The 21,442-nt window shown below is 40.7% G+C and overlaps 2 protein-coding genes across 5 annotated transcripts; one reads left to right on the top strand and one right to left on the bottom strand.

Moving 5' to 3' along the window:
- Window positions 1–2,162: 2,162 nt before the first annotated feature.
- LOC116754148 (cytochrome c oxidase assembly protein COX18, mitochondrial) lies at window positions 2,163–15,279 on the top strand. Of its 4 annotated transcripts, XR_004349966.1 has the most exons (7): window positions 2,163–2,592; window positions 3,190–3,290; window positions 5,286–5,449; window positions 6,359–6,483; window positions 8,079–8,186; window positions 12,840–13,452; window positions 15,200–15,279. XR_004349966.1 is itself a non-coding variant. In XM_032632421.1 (6 exons), the coding sequence occupies exons 1-6, from the start codon at window positions 2,173–2,175 to the stop codon at window positions 13,011–13,013; spliced, it is 1,089 nt and encodes a 362-aa protein (XP_032488312.1). In that variant the 5' UTR covers window positions 2,163–2,172; the 3' UTR covers window positions 13,014–14,497. The 4 variants fall into 4 exon arrangements, 3 of the variants coding, with proteins under 3 accessions (XP_032488312.1, XP_032488311.1, XP_032488314.1); XM_032632421.1 differs by lacking the exon at window positions 15,200–15,279 and having other exon boundaries at window positions 6,362–6,483; window positions 12,840–14,497; XM_032632420.1 differs by lacking the exon at window positions 15,200–15,279 and having other exon boundaries at window positions 12,840–14,497.
- On the bottom strand, window positions 8,198–10,723 carry LOC116754149 (heterogeneous nuclear ribonucleoprotein A1-like). Its single transcript, XM_032632424.1, has one exon. The coding sequence runs from the start codon at window positions 10,124–10,126 to the stop codon at window positions 9,611–9,613; it is 516 nt and encodes a 171-aa protein (XP_032488315.1). The 5' UTR covers window positions 10,127–10,723; the 3' UTR covers window positions 8,198–9,610.
- Window positions 15,280–21,442: the final 6,163 nt, after the last annotated feature.

Genomic DNA, 21,442 nt, shown 5'->3' with positions numbered 1-21,442 from the left:
TATATGGGAAATGAGAAATTTAAATGACTGTACATATATACAGTTTATGTATAATAGCCTACATTCATATTTTGACCTCCATTCCTATGTTCAGCACAGCGATGGATAAGAATTTCAGAAACTTTAGAAAGTAAATATATAGTCTTTGTTTTTAAGGAGTTTAAATAAAATTAAGAAAAAAAGTGTGTTGTAGTAAGAATAAAAGACAGGAATAGGCTAATAATGTTGAACTTTAAAAAAATGTTTAGTATGTCCATTTGCAAAGTACATGATTTCAGTTGGTTGGTTTGCCCGATATTTGCATGGTCATTTTGTACTGTACTCTGCAACTCAAAAGATACAAGGTATCACAATGTTACCAGTACATACATATACATGAGTGCTGACACTTCTTTTGCATTGGGCTTTATAATTGACAAATACTTTTCCCAACATTCTCTACCAAGTAGACAGCCAGTTCTGATTATCCCCATTATCCAAATTTTAAAATGTATGTTTATGTATATGAAGTTATCAAGTTAAATATTCATAAATTTTATTTACATCACAATATTCAAGCTTAAAACAATGGAACATTTGTAAATGAGAATGTAATTTGTGACCCCAAAATGTAGCAGAAAGGGTGGACCTACACTGGTTGAAGAGGTCCCAGTCCCGACTCCTGATACAGCTTAACAAAAGGAAGCCTTAGGAGTTTGAGGAATAGCTTGACAAGCTTTTGATTTAAATTATATGAACAGTGAATGCATAAATATGAATTTTTCACTTTAGGATCTTTATCCTTTAATCTCCTTTTCTCCTGGATATCAAAAGATCAGATTCCCTAAGCTTATGTGCCACTGTGGAAGGACCAACTCCTAATGTCATCAGTTCTCTGGGAGGAGAGGAATGCAGCAGCATAGAAGTTGCTTCTTTACTCACAATCTTTGGGCCAAGATATTTCCCTCTAAAATTCCTTTCCACTTTAAATCAGTAGTCAGTAGCAACAGGTTGCTTGTTTTAACTTGACAAACGGATAGGGAGATAGATTGATAGGTTTTTACCTTTAAAAAGGAAATTCTATGTATAACATATATTGGGATGTGTGTGTTAACATTCAAAAATTCATGCATGGATTTAACAGCCAATTTGAAGGAAGATGACTTCCAGAATCCAGAGGAAAGGGTATATCTGGTACCCTTGGGTAGGTGCATAATGAAGCAAGAACAGTAGCTTCATTTTGACATTACCCCAACATTGGTTGGAGCCTTCGTTTTAATCAACGTTTTATTCCTCACAACACAATTTGGCCTCTAGGTGTAGGGGGTGACCCTTCTTTTAGGAAACTCCTTCATGTTATTCCCGTGTTTGCTTTTGCCAGGAGCAAAAAACCCAAAATTAGTCCATATACATTTAGCCTATTCCTTTTAACCAGAAGACACCTAATGTTGCTGTTCAGGCACTTGAAAGCTTATATAGGATATATGTTAAGCCCCAGTAAAGAATTCACCGCGCTGCCAGTGATAATTCCCCTTAACTTAGGAGATGGTACTTTACCCTTAAGGTGTTTTGCTGCTCTTTATGATGAAAGAAAACACTTAAGTTGGGTCTGAAAATGTCTATTATGACAGATGAGCCAATTAAACATACCACAGACTAAACTATGCCTAGTGCATAAAGGTTGTTGATTAAAACAATCCAGAAACACACGCCTGTCTCCAAACTGGCATTTCAGCAACATGTTGACTCCTGGGTAGTATAATCCATCTCAATCTCTAGCGGAAGCAATTGGGGCGCACAAAAAGACGTGGGGGACTACCTCCTGATCACATAAGGTAAAACTTAAACCGTGACCCGATTAGTTTAAGTGAAAAAGAACGGAAAGGCACAACCCGAACACCAACTTTACAAGGTGAGCTCTTCCCAGAAAACACCTCTCCCGGCCCGGGGCAGCAAGCCCCACCCCGGGCAGCAAGCCCCGCCTCCGCCTCTGCAATTCCGGTCGAGCCTCTGAGGAGCTCCACCGCATCGTGTGTGCGCAGTAGGCTTGATTAGTGCCGCGTGGGAAAGGCGGGACTTCCCTACGTCTTGCGTCATCTCTAGTGCGACGCAATACGTCACTAGTGTGACTGGGAAAGTCAATTATGGCTGCCGGCGGACTCCCGCCATCTTTACGCCCGGGGTCGCCGGCGCATGCGCGTAGCGGTCTCGGTGAGCGGTACGCGCAGCTCTCCCGTGTCGTCCGCGTGTTGGATACAGTCGTGTGCAGAGATGCTGTGCCGGCTGAGCGTTAGGTGGCTGCAGCCGCGGTCTGCCCTGCAGCTCCGGGGCTTGGGCCCACCGGTCGTACCGGCCCCCACCGGCGGCGCCAAGCCCTCCGCTCTGCCATTGTGGGCGGTGGCATCAGTCTCTGCAGTTGGCCCGAGCGGCGCGGGTGGCTGGTATGAAGCCCTGGCTACGTCGGCGCCGGTGCAGGGCGCCGAGGACGTACTGCTGTTTGCGCACACCGCCTCGGGCCTGCCCTGGTGGGGCAGCATTCTTCTCACCACCGTGGCCCTGCGCGGCGCAGTCACGCTGCCCCTGGCCGCCTACCAGCACTACATCCTGGCCAAGGTGAGGGGCGCCGAGCCGCGCGTGGACGCGCTTCCGTGGTGAGGACTGGTCGACGTCTACCCGGGGCTTAAGGTCCCCAGGTACCCCCGGAGTGCTTAGTGTTAGTCATCAGTACCAGTAAGGCAGTGAGCTACTTTACAAAAAGGAATTAACACAGGGCAGAAGTAAATGCAAGTTTTGGTGGCTCTGTGACTGTCACAGAGTATATTAAAGATTCTTAATAGACTTCTGTTTCCTCAGTTGACATTACTGGGAAATCCAGGAATTGAAACATTAAAGTGCAGAGTGTAGTTCTTATATAATCCTTATAATAACCCTGTGAAGTAGGTGCTGATATACATTTTATATATGAGAGAACAGGACTTTAGAGGTTAAATAATTTGTCCAAGATCATACTGATGTACAAGCTGGAGTTTGAATTTGGTTGCAACTGAGGAAATGTTAAATTAACATCCTATACGCAGACTTAGGGTTTCTTGACATGACCAGTAAACCACATTTTTAAATGAGCTGAGGGAATAGAGAGTGAAATTATGAATGGTTATGAATAAAGATCTTTTATGTTCTCATAACAAAACCTACTTTTTCTTTAGCTAGGTGGAAAATTTGCAGCCAGAAATAAAAAGCATTGCAAGGCACCTTAACCAAGACGTTGCAGTTCGTGCAAATCAGTTGGGGTGGTCCAAAAGAGCTGCCAGGTAAGCTAATTCTGTGCATATAACACCATGAAAATATATATACATATATATAATGTATAAGTGATTTTTATTATAGATTTTGGTATTCTGTAGCTTTAGCAGCAAAGTAGTTCTTTTTTCTCTTTAATATTTTAATAAGTTTATGTGGCATGGTAGTTTTATATACTGGACCGGAAGCAAAAAAAATAGGGAAACAAGAAGAGAGAGTTCCTTGTCCTTAAGGGACTTCAGGCTACTGAAAAAGACAGACATGTAATCAAATAATGACTGAATTAAGTACTGTACAAAAGATTATGTACAAGGAGTTGGGTCATCACGGAAAGTCAGGAAAGGCTTCACAGGATGAAGATACTGTGACAGTTGTTGGGATTTTTGTCAACAAATGATACAGGTTATTTACAAACTTGACCTTTTGACAACATACAGCAGGTAGTAGCCCAAAGGAATGGGGGGGTAGAAAGTATGAATGACATGGTAAAAGCAACTGGATAGGCAAGGTGTTGTCATTCTGCTCTGGTTACCCTATGTAGTTGTCTGCCTGGGCTCTTAGAAAGCCCTTGCCCAAGGGTGCTCGACCATGGCACAGTTCTATGCCTACAGTCATGCACTATGAACTTCTAAGTCCACCTCCTTCTATCGGCCTAAGCTAGTTCTGCTTAGTCAGTTTCCCAAATTCTGATCCTTACTTGACTGTGACAAAGTGTTCACCAGTTCACAGCAATGAGAAAAATAAGGTTTTTTTAGTATGAATATGTAAAATATATATAGCTTTCCATATATTTTTATCTATATAGGTGTAAATTTGCCAACTATCTTCGGTATGAAATTGTGTCCCTCTTTATATAGAGTTAAAAAATAGGAAGTTGGTAAACCTATAGTTTTGAAGTTTTACTGATCAGGGAAATCTGAGGACTACAGCTCTAGGCCAGAAGAACAAATCAGTAGCTGCTCACCTGGGTTATAAATGCAGCCTAGACAAGACTGTGGCACCTTGCTTATGTACACTGGCAGGATGATTGTCCAGACACATCCTTAGACAGATGAGTGGCTTTCTAGGAAGACATATCTGAGGTTTCCTGCATTTTCAATGGAGCTGGGTTTTGAAGCGTGACAGCGAAGTTGTCAGGTGAACAGCCAGGAAACTGGGCAGTCCACACAGATGATATAATAACTTCCAAAGGCACGCTGATGTGGAAGTCTGATTTGTTGGATGACCCCAGTCATTCAAGGGCCCAGAATATACAGGTGTCTAAAGAAAAGTAACAGGAAATAAAGTTGGAAAAGCAGGCAGAGGCTGAATTACAAAGAGCCTGCAATGTCTCCGTATACTGTCTTAATTCAGTACATTATAATTAGATTAAATTCAGCAAACCTATTGAAAACCAACCTTGTACAAAACATGCTGTGAGAGATTTAAAGATGAAGACCCAATACCATAGTACAGAAAGTGGGACTTAACAGAAATAACTAATATGGTTAATAGAGAAACAGAGTAAGTAAGCCTTTATGAAAGAGTTGATTGAAGAGTGAAAACCATTTTGACGGGCCAAGAGCATACACAGTACAGAACCACATTGCAAGGTATGTTCGGGGATCAAGTGATTGAGCTTGGCTGGAGTGGAGAGATGTGAGTAAAATGGGCTTTCACCTCTAGTATTTGTGATTTAAATTGTGGTCATACCATGTTAGTAGTGAAATTTCCCTCAAAGCCTAGTTTGCCAGAGATCACCAGAATCAAAGACTGTAGTCTGACAGTGTCAGATTTATCAAATTGTTAATGTAATTTGCGTACATTGTTAAAGAACTTCGAGTAAAAGGCTTTATTTGTCTTTTGTTTAGGCAGCCCTGTGGTATAGCTTACAACAACCAAAAATCCTGCATAAATCCTTTAGCCAGTAACCACAGCACGGGTGTGTTTGTGCTGTGGGGATGAAACACTGCTAGTAGTCAAATGACATTTTCTCCTTTCCCTTCTTCCCTCTTCCCTCAAACTAGGCTCACTTATCTAAAGACTATGCGGAGGCTTGTTTCAGAGCTGTATGTTCGGGATAACTGCCACCCTTTCAAAGCCACTGTGTTGGTCTGGATTCAGCTTCCAATGTGGATATTCGTGTCTGTTGCTCTCCGGAATTTCAGCACAGGGGCAACACATTCAGAAGGTAGTTATCATTGAAGTCTGTTTCCCCCAAATAAGTTTTCTAACATTGTCTTTGTACTCTTTTTTTTTTTTTATTTTTTACGGTACACGGGCCTCTCACTGTTGGGGCCTCTCCCCTTGCGGAGCATAGGCTCCGGACGCTCAGGCTCAGTGGCCATGGCTCACAGGCCCAGCTGCTCTGTGGCATGTGAGATCTTCCTGGACCAGGGCACGAACCCGCGTCCCCTGCATTGGCAGGCAGACTCTCAACCACTGCGCCACCAGGGAAGCCCTGTCTTTGTACTCTTAAAAAAAAGAAAAAAACAAGCAAAAAATAAAAAACATCCATACTTCTCATAACTAGAATACACTTTTATCATCTCCCTTACAAGGGTATAGAATTTAAAATATTAAGTGTAAAGCAAACTAGCTGTGTTGAGAAAACAAATCAATCTAGGAAGGACGTCACTAGTACTGCTTCTTGAAGGTCATGGTTATAATTCCATAATACGGTTTCCTGGCCAAGAATTTTTTCTATTAATAAATTTAAGAAGCCAGAAAAGCTTTCACAGTTATAAGTGTAAACATTAATTAAGAAAGGTTATAAACTAAAGGGCTTGTTTTTTACTTTCATTTAAAGGCATTTCTGACCAGAAAGTAATCTAAATAGACTTGAAAGAAAGTCTAATTTTTTTAATTTTTTTAATTTAAGTCTGAAAAGATTACTGCTACATATCTTTATTGTCTCTCCATCTATTTACTACAGAAAGCTTCTTGCCTCTTTCTCAGTACAGGAAGAACCAACTTATGTTGTGGAGTGAAAATAACCTGAATAAAAAGTGCAAATCTTTAGTGTGAGGAACACCTTATTGCAATTACTTCCCTCTGCTATTTTAGAAATTCTTCTGTTTTACTTATAAAAATGTTTCAGCAGGTTTTTCTGTTCAGGAGCAGTTAGCTACTGGTGGGGTCCTGTGGTTTCCTGACCTCACTGCCCTGGATTCCACTTGGATTCTGCCTGTCTCCATTGGTGTCATCAACTTATTAATAGTGGAGGTCAGTGGTTTTAAATGAGATTCGCTTGCCATTTAAATCATTGGGGTTTTTGTTGCTGTTCTGACCTCAAATGTAAACGTATTTGAGTTGGTGGTGATAGCTCTGAGCTAAAATTGAGACTCCTTAGTTTTGGTCGCTGATCAGCTGTTGATAAATTGTCTTAGGCCAGTTCCTTAACATCTCTGGGGGTCAGAATGCTCATAATTAAAATAAGAGAGCTGAATTTGAACATTTCCAAAATGTCTTTTAGCTTTAAAATTATATGATTCTAATACATACAATTTTGTGATTTGCTTTTTGGTAAAGACAACAATTAAAATGCCTAATGAATCTGGTTTTCTTCCCTCAATATATTGATGTTTTGTGTATATGTTTAATATGTCAGTTTGTAGGTGGTCAGTACCTGACTGCCATTTTTAAGTTACACAACCTTAGAAAAGCCATAGAACTTCTTTATAAGATGGAGTGGAGAAACATACATATAAAATATGACCCCTATTCCATAAAGAACTGTTCTCAGCCTCTGAGTAGAACATAGACTCTTTGAGCTAGAAGAAACCTTAGAAAAGACCTAACTCAGTTGAGATTTTACAGACCTCATATCCACAGCTCTCTGTTTGGGAAATCTAATACACCCCTTATTTTTTCAGACGAGAAAAGTGAGGATGATACTCTGAGGTCTTGCGTGAAGTTTTCCTGAGGAAAGACTCTATGTGTAGTCTAAGTGTGTTAGCCTAAGAGCATCTACCACAGTGCTGTTAACGTGGTTGGTAATTAGTGAATATTTCTTAGAAAGAAAGAATCGATAACACAGGGTCACAGTGAATAATGTCAGTCCTCTAGTCTTTCTTTTATTCCATCTAAAGACCCAGCATGCATAAGTTTAATAAAAGCCTGTTCTTACTTAACATTCACCATGTGCCAGGCACTACTGTAAGCAATGTACATGAATTAACTCATTTAATTCTTAAAATAATCCTGTGATGTCAGTGCTACTATTATCCCCATTTTAAGGTGCAGAAGGTAAGGCACAGAAAGGTTGAGTAACTTGTGCAAGGTCACATAACCACTGAATGCAGGGCTGCCTTGTGAATCTAGGTAGTTTGAGTGTAGAATCTGTGCTCGTAATCATTAAGTTATGCTGCCTCTTAAATAAGTAATTCATAAACCATAACTGCCTTTTCCTAGCCTTGGTTCTTTTCTGTACTCCACGTAGCCCGATCACAAACCTTTGAGATACCTGTTAAGTTCCTTCTTTATGCCAGGTCCTGTGTTTAGGTGCTAAAAAACAAGGACAGTGATTCATACATAATACCTATCTTGAAGGGACTTCAGTTTTACAGACAATCTTTAAAAAACATTGACTTGTAAAAATTATGCTGTGATACTGTTTAGTATAGATGAATCTCTTTATTGCTGTTATTTAAAGTTCCATTTAAGAATTTTACATAAATTTATCAGTTGTATTTTAAATTTTTATTGCTTTTCATAAAATATAGGTAGAGGCCAGTCAAAAATCAGTTTGTATTTTAAAGCTTGTCTCATTTAATGTGCATTTCAATAATCAGCATATGTTATATATTCTACCCCTTCAGATTTTTGCTCTGCAAAAAGTTGGAATGTCTCGTTTCCAGACATATATTACGTACTTTGTTCGTGCAGTATCAGTGTTGATGATTCCAATTGCAGCGACAGTACCTTCAGTGAGTAAGCACCAGTATTGCGTGAAGCATGTGCTAAATATAAATCTTCTGTTTCTAGCTTAGACTGGCTGGGATTCCGCCTCTTCTATTGAGCTTCCTCTGACTACTCAATCCCTTACTGGTTTCTGGGTTTCTGTAGTAACGAATCTACTGTCTCTATCACCAAGTGACATCTGAATATTTCTTGGGGGATTGGTTAATCTTCCTTTACGTGAATGTGTCTTAACCCTCCTATTAAACCAAACTCCTTTTCCTCTTTTTTTTTTTTAATCTTGCAAAGTACCTGATGCAGTACTATGAACATAGTATTTGCTCTGTTTGATTAACTGATATATTGAATTCCTTCTGTCTTCATAGACTGGTCCAAGGAATTTTAGCACTGAAAAAAGAAACAAAACTTTGTGCTAGGTTTGTATGGGTTCATATGTAATATTGTTTAATCTCATAACAGTTTTATGAGATACATATACTTGTCCCTATTTATATGTAATTAAACTTTTATAGAAATAGAAAAAGAAGTGTTATATTTGCAGTTATTTCATATTCTTAGCCTTTTGCTTCCATGGATACTTGCTAAGATGGGTAAAGCTATGTCAGGTATAGAGCTGTCTTAGCTCTGAGCCAACACATAGACCATAAAGTAGTAGTCATTTGTTGCTGGTAGTTAGAGTTATGTCATTTATATAAAAGTACTTTTTAGGACTTGTCTTAGGAATCTGAAATAGTATGTTTTCATCGTAAAAAATGTGAATTAAATGGGTTTTTTTAAGATATTTATTCTGCATCATGATCAGACTATTACATTTAGCAATCAATAGCATGGGTGCAAAAAAACAAAAGTCACAGTGAAAACCTTTGTTGGAATGCTTTACACTTTCCACAGAACAGAAACTGAAATAACCTGTTATACACTTAGTCACAAATACAGTCCTCGAGTTTTTTTGCCCATACACATGAATATTGTCTAAAACATGTCTTCTTTGCAGCATCTAGGCCCTGCTACCTCTGTGCTTGGCTGAGTTCACAAATGTGTTGTACCCTGTAGCTTCCCTGTCACTTCTCTGGCTCTCCTCTCCTGCTAAGCTTTGTTTCCTGGCAGTAATTAAAACCTTCTGCCACTGCCATAGCTCCTGCTGCTGCTGGAACCACCATAGCCACCTTGGTTTTATCGTTTGACGAAGTATTGGCCTCCACCACCATAGAGGCGAGAACTTTTGCTTCCAAAGTTTCCTCCTTTCATCAGTCCAGAATTTGAAGATTGACTGTTGTAAATGCCAAAATCATTGTAGCTTCCGCCACCTCTGAAATTGCTTCCGTCATTACCAAATCTATTATAGCCATCCCCACTGCCACCATAGCCACCACCACCGTGGCTGCCACCAAAGACATCTCAACCACTGAAGTTTCCTCCACCACCAAAGTTGTCATTCCCACCCGCCACGACCACCACCAAAGTTTCCAGAACCACTTTGACCTCTTTGGCTGGATGAAGCACTAGCCATCTCTTGCTGAGATAGGGCTTTCCTTACTTCACAGTTGTGACCATTCACAGTGTGGTGTTTCTGAATGACAGTCTTGTCTGTGGGGTCATGGTCACCAAAGGTTACGAAAAGCAAAGTCTCGTTGCCGCTGCCTTGGTTAGTCATGGTTTCAATCACTTCAGTTTTCCCATACTGTTCAGAATAATCTCTTAGGTGATGTTCTTCAGTGTCTTCTTTAATGCCACCAACAAAAATCTTTTTCACAGTTAAGTGGGCACCAGGTCTTTGAGACTCTTCTCTTGAGATGGCCCTCTTTGGTTCCCCAACTCTCCCATCCACCTTGTGTGGCCTTGCCTTCATGGCCGCATCCACCTCCTCCACAGTGGCATACGTGACAAACCCGAAGCCTCTGGAGCGCTTGATGTTTAGATCCCTCGTTACCACACAATCTGTGAGCATTCCCCTTTGCTGAAAATGGCTCCCCAGACTCTAATCGGTTGTTTCAAAGCTCAAAGTTCAAACCTCCGATGAAGAGCTTCTGCAGATGTTCGGGCTCTTTGGGAGACTCCGACTTAAACACATGATGGCAGTAGATGGGGGAGACTTCAACGACACTTACTTGGCGGTGTCCATGGGCTCAATTAAATGTTAAATGTTTTTAAGCTGTCACTTAGACATAATACCATCATTAATCCTGTGTAAAATAAGTTTCCTTGTTTCTAAAATAGACACCGTAATGTCTGTGAGAATTAATGAAATGACAAGTGTCTATTATAGTACTTTTCATGTAATAATATTATAAAATACTCTGTAAAAACAGAACAATACAAACTCACTACATTTCTAAGGAGAAATAATACCTGTTATAACTGAGGAAACACCCAGATCAAGTGAAATAGGAGCAGTAGAGTTGTAGTGAGAGGTTGGATTCAAAGTGAGTAACAGATCTGAAAAACAGTGTCTGTTTTTTTTTAAGCTTTTTTTTTTTTTTTTTTTTTACTTATTTATTTTTGTCTGTGTTGGGTCTTTGTTGCTGTGGGCAGGCTTTCTCTAGTTGCAGAGAGTGGGGGCTACTCTTCGTTGCAATGCGCAGACTTCTCATGACTGCGGTGGCTTCTCTTGTTGCGGAGCATGGGCTGTAGGCGTGCGGGCTCAGTAGTTGTGGTTCGCGGGCTTAGTTGCTTCCCGGCATGTGGGATCTTCCTGGACCAGGGCTCGAACCCAGGTGCCCTGCACTGGCAGGTAGATTCTTAACCACTGCGCCACTAGGGAAGCCCTGAAAAACAGTGTCTTAAGTACCCAAAAATCCATTCTCTCAAATACAGGAAATTCTGAATTAGGTAATTCAGTGTAGAGCTGATGGAGCGTCCCTGTGAAGACTTGAGAAAGGCAGCCTGCTTCTCTCTCAGTGCTGCATCATCCGCAGCCTGTAATGGTCTTGAAGGCCGCAGGATAGTCACGATGCCACTGGAGCTTGTTACCTTGCGAGAATAGTAAAAAGGTTCCTCAAGCACGGTCAGCCCCTTTCAGGACCCTGGCCAGGTGCCCCACCAAACACTGAGCTTCCATCTTAAATATGTGGCTGTACCTAACTGCAGCAGAGGTTGGGAAGCATAGTCTTCTTTTTCTTTTTTTTAAATGGCAGTATACCCAGCTGAAAATTAGTATTTTTCTTACTAAGAAGGAAGAATGATACTTAGTAGGCAGTTTTTAGTCTGACGTAGTTGAGGCTCAGGATACTGTTCGCTTCGTGGATAAGTTTGATGATGATGGTAGTTAATATTTATTCAACATTAACATTGTACCAGGCCCTTTTTAAAATCATTGACATATATTAGTATACATATTTCTCCCAACAGTGCACTGAAGTAGGAGCTATTATAATCTCTCCTTTACTGCTGAGGAAACTGAGGCACAGAGAGGTTAAGTAACTCATCAAGGTTACTCATCTTTTAAGTGACAGAGTCTAACACACATCCAGGCAGTTTGGCTCTTTTAACTACTGTGCTAACCTGCCTTTAAGGATGTATTGCTTACTGCCCTTAAAAACTTGCTCTGGGGCTTCCCTGGTGGCGCAGTGGTTGAGAGTCCGCCTGCCGATGCAGGGGACACGGGTTTGTGCCCTGGTCCGGGAAGATCCCACATGCCGCGGAGCGGCTGGGTCCATGAGCCATGGCCGCTGAGCCTGCGCGTCTGGAGCCTGTGCTCCGCAACGGGAGAGGCCACAACAGTGAGAGGCCCGCGTACCGCCAAAAAAAAAAAAAAAAAAAAATTGCTCTGGAACAAATGCAAGTGCTTAATATGGGCGACATACTGTGCTTACCACTTTACCTAAATTTTCTCATTTATTCCTCACAGCATCTCTTAGAGGTTGGTACAGTTCTGTCCCCGTTTTATAGAAGAGAAAACTGAAACAAGAAAAATAATGTACCCAAAGTTAGATAAATAGATTTCAAACTCAGGCAGTTTGACTCCAGGACCTGGATTCAACCACCACATGGTCTTGCCTCTGGGGACTGATTACCTTCTGATGCCAAAGAAAGGTTTGGGAAAGATGTATGTAGGTATGTATGGGAATGTTTTGAGAGGCCGCAGAACTTAGTCTTTGACCTAAATAGTCAATCTGAATGGTAGTAAAAAAGAAAGTTGAAGATAATGCTGAGACTCTTTGTCTCAGGAAAAGGCAAAGATAATGCAGTCCTGACTACACTTAGAAACTGGTTGGTGGGAAACATTTGGAAGATAGGTGACTGTATATAGGTCTGGGGGGGCTAAGTTTGCCATGATAAATGGCTGTGCCCCCAGTAGCGTACCTTCAGTGTAGCAGCCTATCAAGACTCTTGGTGGGGAAAAAGTATGCTTAACTGCCAGAGATGGAGGTGAGATCTCTCTTGGACCTCTGCTTGGGAGCTGTTCTCTGTCATCCACTTTCTGTCATGAATACCTCTCCTTTTTGTTTCTTTTTGCTTTTGAGTCTTCCTTTCAACTTTCTTACCTACCTATCTGATCTGTCACACATATCTAATAGCTACTGAAAGTCTTGGTCAGTCCTGGTGTACTTAAACATTTACAGAGATTGTAACTTTTTTTTTATTGCCTACCTATTTCTAGACCTTGGTGTCCTTGGAAAATGGAGAGATGCTAACTTTCATGTCCTTTCTTCTCTTTACAGTCGATTGTTCTCTACTGGTTATGCTCCAGCCTCATGGGCCTTTCACAGAACTTGCTGCTGCGTTCTCCTAGATTTCGCCAACTTTGTCGAATACCGTTGACCAAGTCAGATTCAGACACTCCTTATAAAGACCTCTTTGCTGCCTTTTACGCCAAGTTCATTTCAAGAAAATGACATACTTTCTAGTAATTTTGAAACAATTACAAGTTTCACTGCTAATGTATTTAGAAGATTTAGAAATTCAGATATGGTCTAATTTGCTTTTTAAAATCATGAGCTCTGTGAAGTACTGTGGATTAAGATATAATCCAGATATATTTGACAGTACTTAAAATCTTTTAAGTGCTAAAAATGTAGTATGTTCAGTTATATAAAAGTGGGATCAAAGTGTCAGGCCCTGTCTATAAAATTACAACTTGCGAGAGGTGCTAGAACTTCGGAGAACAGGACTAGAGAAGTTTTATAAAATAAAAGAATCCAGTGAAGTGATTTTTAAAATTTTGGGGGTGTGGAGGATCATAGACCCGGTTGATCATTTAATAAAGCCATGGTTTTCTCTTCAGAAAAGTCCTGGAACTCACAACATGGAGGCCTTTATTGACCCCCCCTTCTGGTAATTCCTGGCTAATAAGTATTATTCTAATGGAACATACATTGATGATGAGTTAATGTGTGATTTTGAAATGAAAAGGACTTGAGATACATGCAGTGGAGTAGTCCACGCATGTAAGAAAGTACCTAATAGGGTAGGTAGTGTTGCTTCTCAACCTTGCTCTGAAGGAATACAAAAATTGTACATTTCCTTTCTCTGTAATTTAAGGAGTCTGGAATACAGAGCATAGAACTAAGTACGCTAGAGCCCAAAGTAGAAAATCTTAAGCTAATCATATAGAATATGAAGGAACCCAATATCTCTGATAATCCTTTAAAAAAGTGAAAAACTGGTACTAGGGTCAAGGTTATGCTAATTGGGAGACTCCTTTAGACCTGTACACCTTGGTATGATAATGCATAACATTAAATTGGTCTGAGGATCTTATATATTACAAAATTCATAATTTCATAGCTTGGAAAAAAGGATCAAAGTAAATTTTAAAAGCTCAAAAGATCAGGACAGTATTTAGCAAGTTTTAAAAATAATGACTGAATACATGAAGATACATTAGTTACACTATTACTAGAAATTAAATAGTAGGTGAAGAATCATCTCATTCAGCCAGAGAGCATGCATATGAACATTGTGTATTCAGTCACTAGAGAATGTAGGTAGATCACATAATTGTGAAATAAGCTTGTTGTGCAGAATTCTGGAGACAGAGCTGTTTGAGTCTTTCCTGTCATCTCAAAGTACAGTAGACCTTTCTGTCTTCCTAGCCCCAAAGCCATAACCATTAAGAGCTTCAAACTGTCAGCAGCTAGAATCCCATCAAACAGCTGAACCAGACTTCATTAGATAAGGACTAACATAGCCACAGAGAGGGAATGATTCTGTGACTCTTGAACATATTAACTTGACTGTAGTCATTTGTGGAATACAGTTTCAAAGTAAAAAGGACTATTAGAAAACTTTGAACTTTATTTGGTAATTGTATTGCTCTTGTTAACATTGCATTGCTGTTTTGGAACTCTCATTGTCAGGTAAAATATATAATGATGTTTACTGGTATATTTGTTTTCTGTGGATGCTGTTAACAAAATCTTTATGCTGCTTATGCACCAGGAGGAAGATGCTATTGAATGTATTTGATATTATAAGATATATCTCTTTCAAATTTTTCTTTTAAGAGAGAGATTTAGGGATTGCCCCTGAGGTCCTAGAAAAGAGGGTCCTCCCCACAGTTCTCCACAGGTATACTCAGAAAGCCTAGCCTTCATATCTGTTTCACCTAAGACCTTCCACAATCTCAGTTAAGAACTGATGAAATAAAATTCATGTTTTACGGCAAGATGAGAAAAGTTTAAACATAAATTTTTTCTTTGTCCCTTTGGGCCTCCTCCCTCCCCTTTAGCAGGTATTGTGCATCTGTATTAACCAGAGCTCTTTAGGAGATGACATTCCTTAATCTCGTTAAGGGACACTGACTCTTAGGAGTTAACCTTCCTTCTTGTAAGGGACCATGATGACTCATGACCCACTGTTTGCTTTGTACCTGTAGGTCTGGATTGTGTAAACTGTTAATAATACATCGTATGACATAAACCGTTTGTCTCAAAAACGTACATAACTGTGCTTTGACCCCTAATTGGCTGAACAGTCCCCAGAGCTTTCTGAAAGTCTACCTCTCAGATTATAATCCTCAAATTGGCTTGAAACTTTTGCATTTTTTTCTTAAACTGTTAATGAATTTTTCTATTGACAGGGTTGTACATAAAAGCACTTTGATCCTGGTTGATTCCTGTCCATAGGAACCACAAGGCCTGGCAGTTACCACAAAAAAAAGAAAAAAAATACCAGCTGAGGAATGGCAGCAGAAGAGATTAAACCAAGAAAGCACTTTTACACAGAAGCCTTGCCTAGTTCTTAGAGCAGTAACTTTTGCTTTGCTGTAACTTGAACATGAGAGAGATCCGACACAACTGTCCCAAAGGAATATGTAACAAGAGAACCCTGTTCCCTTGTATTCTCACTGACTACCTTCTTGACTGCCCAGTTTTTACGTAAGTTTTGCAAGATAGTCTTACCTTTAATTGCCTAGGCCTACACTGCTGATTTTCTTCTGTAAAATGAGGACTTCTGGGTGTTTGAGAACAAAAACCTTGATGGAAAGACCTTAAAATCAAAACAAATGCTTTAAAAAAGGAGCCCGGCTTCCCTGGTGGCGCAGTGGTTGAGAATCCGCCTGCCAGTGCAGGGGACACGGGTTCGAGCCCTGGTCCGGGAAGATCCCACATGCTGCGGAGCAACTAAGCCTGTGCGCCACAACTTAGGGCCCGCGAGCCACAACTACTGAAGCCCGCATGCCTAGAGCCTGTGCTCCACAACAAGAGAAGCCACCGCAATGAGAAGCCTGCGCACCGCAACGAACAGTAGCCCCCGCTCAACGCAGCTAGCGAAAGCCCGTGCGCAGCAACGAAGATCCAGTGCAGCCAAAAATAAATATAAATAAATAATTAATTTTTTAAATAAAAGCAGCCACTGTTAATGAGTTTTTCTGTCTAAGGCAACAAAAAAGAAATTTCTATCCTTGAAAGTCCCTGCTAGACTCCAGAGGGCCAAGAATTTCTTGAAAAAGAAGCCTCTGGGGAAAATGCCCCATTTCTATCTTTTCTATTTTGAGAAAATTTTACGGTCATGCTCCTCTTCCTTTGTGTCCCTGATATGGCAGTTATATTTGTTTTTCCTTAGTTGAGAAGGCAGCATTGTATTTAATTTAGCTTTGGTTTTTGTCTTCTGGCTAAACTGTAGCTCTCCGGGAAAACTTAAAACTGGAATATGAAATATACCTAACTATATCCCTTTCATTGCAGCTGCATTTCTGCATGTTCCAACGGTAGTACAATTGATAATTTGAGGAATTTCTTCTAATTATAACCTCAAACTTCCTGGCTTTTCTCTGAGTGATGGATGCTTCTGAGGGTAAGGAGTATTAAAAATATGAATTCTGTATCAGAGAATTAACAGCTTCTTATTCCATGTTATTCATAATGTGTCCCATGTGTTGCTATAGGTAGGAAACTCTCCTTTTGTGGTTTCCTTATAGAAGCTTCAGTTGTGCTTATATGAGTTTTCAAATACAGATGTTCCATTTTGGGATGCAAGTGAAAACCAGAAATTCCCATTTAAAATTACAGTCACAACCAAGTAGAGATTTTAAAATGAAATATTTTCTTCCTTTAACTCTCGCCTATCTACATCACAATGTATTACTTTACTTTAAAATACAGTCGATCCTCATTCACAGTTTCATATTTGTGAATTCACCTACTCACTAAAATTTATTTGTAAAATGCTCGTGATATTTTTTTTTTTTTTTTTTTTTTTTGCGGTACGCGGGCCTCTCACCGTTGTGGCCTCTCCCGTTGCGGAGCACAGGCTCCGGACGCGCAGGCTCAGCGGCCATGGCTCACGGGCCCAGCTGCTCCGCGGCATGTGGGATCTTCCCAGACCGGGGCACGAACCCGTGTCCCCTGCATCGGCAGGCGGACTCCCAACCACTGTGCCACCAGGGAAGCCCGCTTGTGATATTTTTGCTGTTACTAGCAGACGTGGCTGCATGCTCAGAGCAGCAAAAAATTCGAGACCAGTGCACACATTCCCAGCAGCAGTCAAATCAAGTGACACTGCGTTTTGTTTCAGCTCTCATACTGTAAACGTGTCCTTCTTGTGGTCTATTTAGTGCCATGTTTTTCTCATTTTTACACTTTTTGGTGATGATTTCTCTGTTTAAGATGGCCCCCGAGCACTAAGTACAAGAAGACTGTGATGTCCTCACAGAGAAAATATGTGTTAGGTAAGCCTTTTTCCAGTGTGAGTTACAGTGCTACTGGCCATGAGTTCAGTGTTAATGAATCAACAATATATATTAGGTAAGGTGTCTTTAAACAGAAACACACATAGGACATGATTGTGTCTTGATTGGTTGATGAAATTGGTTGTTGTGACCAAAGGCTTTAAGGAGCCTAACTCTGAATTTCCTCTAGGAGTGATGGGTGGCTTTTTAGAACAAAACTACCGTGAATAATGAGAATTGATGTATTTCAGCCTGTGCCGCACAGTTTTATAGTCATATGGTGGTTTAAATCAGGCATCCTTAAATTGAGGACCCATGGGCCACAGATCTAGCTCACTGCCCTTTTTTGTACAGCCTGAAAGCCAAGAATAGTTTTTACATTCTTAAATGATTGAAAAAGAATGAAAAGATAATATTTTGTGACACATAAAAATTATGTGAAGTTCACATTTCAGTGTTTTACTGGTGCACAGCCATGTTTGTTTATGTATTGCCTGTGGCTTTCATGCTTCAACTGCAGAGCTGAGTGGTTGTGACAGACTTTATGTCACAGTGCTTCATACTCTGCTCAGCACACAGATCTTAGTGATGCAGTTATAACTCCACAGCATTTCATGTGTACTGCCCTACTGCGACATTTTGTTTTTTATTACCAGTTCATATCCAGTCAAAATAAGAAAGTGGATTTTATATGTCATACTTTCAAAGCACAGTAGAGTATGGATTATTTTGTTATTGAATTAGATGGCAAAGCATTGTGTTTATTATGCAGTGACACTGTCGCTGTGCTGAAATAACACGATGTATGTTGACATTACCAGACATCATGATATTCCCAACTTGCAGGAAAGCGATGGTCAGAAAAAAGTAGAAAATTTAAAGTGGAATATCTCATCACAGCAGAATGGATTCGAAAGAAAAACTCACAACTAATGGAAAATTCTGTTTCCTCTATACACTACCCACAGAACCCTTCTGGCCACCAAATGTGTGTGTGTGTTCTCCATACCAAGCAGTTCTCCAGTTCTTTGCAGCCACCAACTGAGTGTCCTACAATTTAGTTCAGTTCTGATACTACCTGGAGTTTTCACCTGAAAACTGGGTTTGCCTCTTGGCGGGTGTCCAGCCAAGAGACACAAACAAGCCAAAGATCAGGAGAAGAAAGGATTTATAACTTGCAGCAAGTAAGGAGGACACGGGGGATTTTCCAAAAGGAATGTCTCCCCGAACTGCAAAATTGGGGAAGTTTTAAGCTAAGGATATGTGCACATTCAGGAAGGGGCTAGAGCAGAGGAGAATTCAGCACAGAATTGGGGCAAAGGTCGACAGAGTCCAAGCTCCCAAGGGTCAGAAAAGGTTAACATCATCATTCCTTAGGTTCTGGCCTATCTGAGGTCTCAGTGTGTAGTTACCATCCTCCACCTGGATGGGGGCCTTAGTGCTTTCAGAACTCAAAGATAATGTATCAGATTGTTATGTATATCCCTTGAGGAGGAACTAGGACTCTCATCTCTGAACTGTTGTTTCTTGACTGCATTTCCTTTGTTCCTGCATTCCCTTATGATCATTGATTATAGAGACCTATTCAAGGGCAAGCATTCTAGGCAGGCTTAGATCACAAGATGGCTTAGGGCCAAAATGGCTTCTCTCACATCAAGGAAGCCATGCCTGGTTCACCCCCTACCTTATCTGCTTACAGAGTCAGTACAGATTGCACAGTCCCACAAGACTGCCCTCCGTCCCCGCCCCCCACTTCAGACACCAATCTGAAGTATTACCTACAACCTCTGCCCGACTTGGTTGCAAATCTGGGGTTCCCATAACGCTTTCCTTGGGTTTGATAATTTGCTAGAACAGTTCACAAAACTTAGGAAGGCACTTAACTATTATCCATTTATTATAAAGGATGCAACTCAGGAACAGCTAAATGGAAGGATTGCCTGGGTCAATGTATAGGGCTGGGCACAAAGAGCTCCTATACTCTGCAGGCTTCATTACGTAGGTACGAGTGATTACATCATTGGTCATTGGTGATGGGATTCGGTCTCTAGCCCCTTTCCCCACCTGAGAGGTCAAGGGATGGGGCTGAAAGTTTCTATTTCAACCCTCTGATCTTGTGGTTGTTTCCTCTGGCATTCAGCCTCCGTCTTTTGGTTATCCAGGAGGGGCTTTCCAAAAATTACCTCATTACTATAAACTCAGCTGTGTTTGAAAGGGCCTTGTTATGAATAACAAAACTCACAGCTCCTTTAGGAGCTGTTTGAGGTGCACAAAAGACCAAATAGCATAACAAAAGATCCTTCTATTGCTCTTTTCACCTAGGAAATTATAAGTGTACTAGGAGCTGTGTGCCAGGAGGAATCATGAATGAAGCCCAAATACATATTTCTTATTATATTACAGTATCACAGGGTTTTATTTGATGAAATTAGTGGCTTTTTAATCACCACAATGGCAATCTGAAATGGATTCTCATTGGTCACATTAGTTGTATGAAGGCATTTGGATTGGTTGAGATCGTTTAGAGACATGCCTACATTTGAATGAATAGGGGATAAGAATCTGATGAGGTCTGTACCTGCAACCTCAGTGATGGTCCTAAGGCTTAATCTGTGTGAGCAGTTCTGATTCCTTCCAAGGATAACAGAACCCTGCCTGTAGTAAGTCTTCATGCCAGATGTGATGAGATCACCTAAAGGACAGGGTCTGGGATTTCTTTGAGCTCAGAGCACAGAGCTGAACTTTTTGTGTCTACTTGCTAATCAAATATTTTTGTTTAATGTATATGTGATAGAGTTTAGTCTGAGACTTGCTTTCATTTTAACTTGCTAGTGAAATTGGAGAGTGGGATGGGGGAATTACTAATATTCACCCCTATCAAACTCTTGAAAGAGTATCATTATCTGCCAAAAAGAACCTAACAATTTGGTGTATAGCCAGATTGACTTATTTGTTACTTTTATAACCCACTATTCCCAAACTAGCTGCTATGGTGAAAGAGGAAAAAATATATATATACACACACACACACACACACACACACACACACACACACACACATATGCCTTCAAAAAGGCTTTGGAAAGACATGATGTCATCAAGATATTCTGTGAAGAAGTGATATTTTTAAAAACATTTTAAGAATCTTTCTAACGGTAGTAAAAGAAAATTAAAGTGGCTGCCCCAAAGGGATTGGTCCCTGGAACCAGATTTCAGTGCTGTCCTGCTCTTATGAGCTAGAACACATTCAGAAATAACCCCAGCAGGCTTTAGTATGTTTCTCTTGAGTGGACACCAACCCCTGCAGAAGGGCACAGCTAGAGCTAATTATTTGAGAAAACATGTGGTTGCCTAAGTCCATTATGCCTGATCACTGGTTCTTTCTGTCATCTGTTAACTCTGGAGCTCTCCTCATTCTGATCTAGGTTTCCCTTCTCTTAACTAAGCTTCCCACTGTATCCCTAGTCTCCCAAACCTCTCCACTCTGCTCCTCTTATCTTCATGATAAACAGAACTCCCCAGAACTTCCACAGCCTTTTCATCTTTCTTTCCTCACTCCCCTTGTAACTCAGGATGGTAGAAAGTAAGGGACCTCCAATTTTTACTCATAGATTACTATTCCCTTACTCTTACGTAAAAATAACTTTCTCTTGATATAAATGCCAACTGGATCTACCACTGCCTACCCTCTTTTTTTTCCGACATCTACTGCTTGCCTGGTCACCCCTCTTATTTACTGGCTTCCTCTCTATCTTCAGTCCTGCCATCACACTCGGTGACTTCGATAGCTAAACAGATGTCCCATCAGACAGCTTTGCCACTCAGTTGTTTCACCTGTTATGTTTGCTATGTTTGTAATTTCCTTTCCACCCTTCCGGAGTAAGTTTTTTTTACCAGGTGACAAGTCATTCCCATTGCAGGCCATAGATGATTGGGTCAGCGTTGTTCAGGTAGCTCAAGCTGGACCGATTAAATCTCTCAGTTGGGGAACAGATTCATGCACAACGAATGCTAGACCAGCCATCCACCAGCCCAAACTCCCATGCGTGATAAGACTAGGATGTTGCAAAGAAGACAAGGGTAGCAGAGAAAGCTTATGATAAGAGGGGAGGCAAAATTACACCATCTTGCAAAAAGAAGCTGGGATTGAGA

Source organism: Phocoena sinus, chromosome 5, assembly GCF_008692025.1.
Source record: "Phocoena sinus isolate mPhoSin1 chromosome 5, mPhoSin1.pri, whole genome shotgun sequence".
Lineage (NCBI taxonomy): Eukaryota > Metazoa > Chordata > Mammalia > Artiodactyla > Phocoenidae > Phocoena > Phocoena sinus.
Note: the sequence above shows the minus strand (reverse complement) of the source record. Positions and strands in the feature narration are given on the sequence as shown.

Excerpts from the sequence above, each read along its gene's own strand:
- LOC116754148 (XM_032632420.1), top strand. The coding sequence starts at position 2,173 with ATGCGCGTAGCGGTCTCGGTGAGCGGTACGCGCAGCTCTCCCGTGTCG. Across the intron at positions 6,484-8,078 it reads TCAACTTATTAATAGTGGAG|ATTTTTGCTCTGCAAAAAGT; the intron begins GTCAGTGGTTTT and ends CTACCCCTTCAG. Across the intron at positions 8,187-12,839 it reads TTGCAGCGACAGTACCTTCA|TCGATTGTTCTCTACTGGTT; the intron begins GTGAGTAAGCAC and ends TTCTCTTTACAG.
- LOC116754149 (XM_032632424.1), bottom strand. The coding sequence starts at position 10,126 with ATGCTCACAGATTGTGTGGTAACGAGGGATCTAAACATCAAGCGCTCC.